This window comes from Sinocyclocheilus anshuiensis, unplaced genomic scaffold, assembly GCF_001515605.1.
Source record: "Sinocyclocheilus anshuiensis isolate Anshui unplaced genomic scaffold, SAMN03320099.WGS_v1.1 scaffold1463, whole genome shotgun sequence".
NCBI lineage: Eukaryota > Metazoa > Chordata > Actinopteri > Cypriniformes > Cyprinidae > Sinocyclocheilus > Sinocyclocheilus anshuiensis.
This window is the reverse complement of record NW_015536784.1, coordinates 600,032-603,617: the sequence shown is the minus strand read 5'-3', so window position 1 is coordinate 603,617 and position 3,586 is coordinate 600,032. Positions and strand designations below refer to the sequence as shown.

Sequence of the window (3,586 nt, the reverse complement as noted above, 5' to 3'; positions counted from 1 at the left end):
GGTTGTATTGTAAACAACGGCATCGTTAATATCGCTTATCAGTTTGAGCCCGATTGAGAAGCAGAGGATATTATTGAAGAGAATCACGCAGAACCTGTGCAAGCACGGCTTTTAATGGTAGGCCTATGTTTTTTGTTTGTTGTTGTCTCATACTTTTAGATACGCTGTTATTTGTAAATGCTGCTGCTTATCTTAGCTTTTAATATACAGTTTTATCCTGATTAAAGCTTTAATACAGTACGGCAACTGCACGCGCGTGCCCATGTATAACGCTTCTCATAGCTATGTGAAAATAAGTGTATAATTGGTACAGTTCATTGTTATAGCTGAGCTGAATGAGAGAGAGACGGAGAGAGGGAGAGAGAGATGCAGAGCGTGTGCAGAGCAGGGGAATCGAGGAACAGTATTAAGAACCTCTGCTTTAGAACATTGATTTTGAAACTTGTGAATCCATTAGAATCGTTAGAAGACAGAATCGCGATTCATATATGAATAAATTTTTACGTGCACCTCTAGTTTTCACTTCCTCTTCTCTAAAGCAGCGCAGCATGGCCTCGCCCCCTTTGTTGCCTTTTCCCGAGGGCGGGGTTTATCTGGGTTTGTGATGTCACGAACCCGGGAAGTAACTCGTTGTAGTCCCTACCAGCCGTTTTTGTAGGCATTAAACTGACAGAATTTTAGAAGACGATATCTCCATTTGCATTGAACTTTCAGCTTCGTAACTTTGCAGATATTGTTTATGCTCAAACAGCAACATTACACATTTCCTTATTGTCCGTCTATTCCATTTTATTTATCCATGGCACATGCATTTTTTATATGTAGCCTAAGTAATGTTGTCCAATGACTTGTTTGCATTATTTGAGCATTAATTTATTTTATTTTAATTTTTTTAAGCCAATAGATTTTTTTGGTATCACTTTACAAAGCAACAGTTTTTAAAGTCTCATTTGTTAATGCATTAATTAACATGAACTAATAGAGAGCAATTATTGTTATTATTATTAAGTTAAAAGTGAATCTAGTTCTCTATAACATTGCTGGTGCCATGCCATGAACTCTACCCCACAGCAAACAGAACCGGACCGAACCGTGGTTCCAAAACCGTGATATGAACCGAACAATGGCATTGGTATATCGTTACACCCCTTATATATATATATATATATATAATATATATATAAAAACATATTTAAATTGTAAATGTACAAATTAGCTTTATTTCCTTTTAACCAAGTATGTTTTTTTTTTATGGACTGGACATGTTCTTGACCTGTTTCATGAGATTCACCAGTGTGTTCTATAAAGAGAACTGCATGTACAATTTATTTTTATTCTGTTTCCATTCCAAACCTTAAGATGTTCCATGCTCACTGTTCTCCTGCAGTGTTTGTATTATTAACTTGATCTTGGCATGTTTCTTGGAAACAATCTATAATTTTTCTGTTTAACCCTCTGATGCTCATCCTCATGTTGAAGGTGAGGCTAGTGCGCTCCAACCCTCCCAGTCCACCGTTCAAAGCTTCGTTTGACGCCTCGTACCAAGTGTACAAACTCTACCAGATGGCCATTCACAAGGACCCACCTGACAAACCTACCGAGAGCCAGGTCAGGGGATCCAGAGCTGAAGGGCTTTCTCTTAGCTGTTGAGCACATTTGACATGGCCACACTTCTACTTTCGTCTTAAAACCAAATCATATTTTGAGGGTTTTGACTTGTGATGCATGGGACAGAAAGGGTCCAAGATGGGTGGAAATGTGAAAGAGCATGAGGTAGAAACAAAAGATTGTTCAATTGGAAGCGAGAAATCACAGTGCAGCGACTTTAATGAGCAGTGTTTTAAAACAGCAGTGAGGAGGAGGAAACCCAAAGCAAGCAGACAGGAAATGAGGAAAGGCTGAAGCAGTAAGAAATGAAAAAAATGGAGGTAAGCCATGGAAACTCCATGAAACCATATGAATCTAATCCTGAAAAGAGGGCGAAAGAGAAATGGAAAGGAAATGAGGAAAACGTTCTCATCTGCACTGTGTGGGCAGTGTTTCTACAGGTGTCCGTGTAAAACGAGGAGTTCGTTGCTGTTGAGATGTTTAGGTTCTTATGCTGGTGTTTTCCTTCAAACTGGAAACAGCAATTTTAGTCAAACATCATCTTGTAGGTCGTGCACCTTCACTGAATGTTCTGTTTGTTGGATTTGCTTATGATACGCTCCTGTTATTTTCATGCAGCCTCAGTTTTTTAAACAACTGTATTTAAAATTCTTGTTTTTATTTCTATGTGGCAGTTTTACCTCTGTTAGACAGGATAAGCAGAATAAATGTTTGAGAGCTTTAACTTTCATCCTTAGCTTAATGTGTCAAATCAAATGCGCTAACAGCTCTGAATGTTCTACAGTTTTGCAATTCTTTTTGAAGTTTTAGTAATTCTTTATGACTAATGTGAGAAATTAGTTCATTAACATTCATTTGCGTCATCATCAGTGTTTCCTGTTATAGCGCCGAAGCTGAATCAACAACCCAGTGACATAACAGTTTCATATTTTAGCTTATTTAGCAGCTTGTCTGAATGTAATGTGATGAAAGCGACAGACTGGCCACTGTAAAATACATAATCAATTCTCTGCCACTGCTAATAGATGCATGTTGCTAGTTGCATGTGGTAACAAACATATGCTGTGATGTCATTCTGTTGGTGTCTGACCTGACTAGATGGATCTTTTGAGCAGTAATGAGTAGGTCAAACTAATTTGCAAAAAGTTGTTTTGTCGTTTTTTTTGTCGCGCAAAAACAAAGCCAGGATCCATAACCAGTAGGGGTGCTCCGATCAGGATTTTTGAGGCCGATCACCGATCGCCAATCACAGAAAGCAGTATCTACCGATACCGATCACCGATACCGATCTTTTTAAAGCTTTTTATACATTTATTCAGGGCCTGAATTTCATTTTTGAAAATGGGGGGAATTCTCCTCTTAGGTGACTCTTGTGAGAGGGGAAGCAACACGGACTGTGCTTTCACACAGGAGTCCGCTACTGATCCGTGGCTGTTTACCACAAACACAACATTTATCCATTATTTTGATCTCAAATCCAAACATTGTTACTGAAAATGCTTTTTCAACATTGTGATTCTTTTTTTACACCGTACAGTAATACAATCTTTCACAGACATGTTTAAACTCAAAAAAAATATAAGCAACACATTATTCAATGCTTTTTACTTTTGCATTTACTTCTAGATTTATGTATTAAGTTGCTCAAGCAATTGGCAAAACATTTAAATTACTTTTCTTATGTTATCGCAAACTTACCATTGACAGAAATAGTCAGCTCTACTGCCTTTCCTTTTGCATTTAGATCTTTATTACAAGCAATCCTGCGGCTCATAAAGAACTTTGTTTTCCTACCTCCATGAGTGCCATCTATTATTGCCTTAAGTGCTCTTTTCCTTTAAAACTAACCAACACCATATGTGTTGACTGTGAAATACGGTAGACTTTAATGATATGCATTTATGGTAATTACTACATTTTCGTGTCAATCCAGGTTCATATTTACTGCAAACAATGCGCTGTTACTTTAATTCAGCGC

General features: G+C 37.7%; 1 protein-coding gene across 5 annotated transcripts in view; it reads left to right on the top strand.

The window, feature by feature from the left end:
* The window catches only part of LOC107655512 (arginyl-tRNA--protein transferase 1-like), a 112,483-nt gene that overhangs the window by 45,072 nt on the left and 63,825 nt on the right, over nt 1–3,586 (top strand). For 3 of the 5 annotated variants that reach the window (XM_016443027.1, XM_016443009.1, XM_016443045.1), the window contains exon 7: nt 1,480–1,608. The exons of the other annotated variants lie outside the window; for them this stretch is intronic. In XM_016443027.1, coding sequence (XP_016298513.1) covers nt 1,480–1,608 — 129 coding nt within the window. The remainder of the gene's footprint in view (nt 1–1,479; nt 1,609–3,586) is intronic. 5 annotated transcript variants of the gene reach the window in all.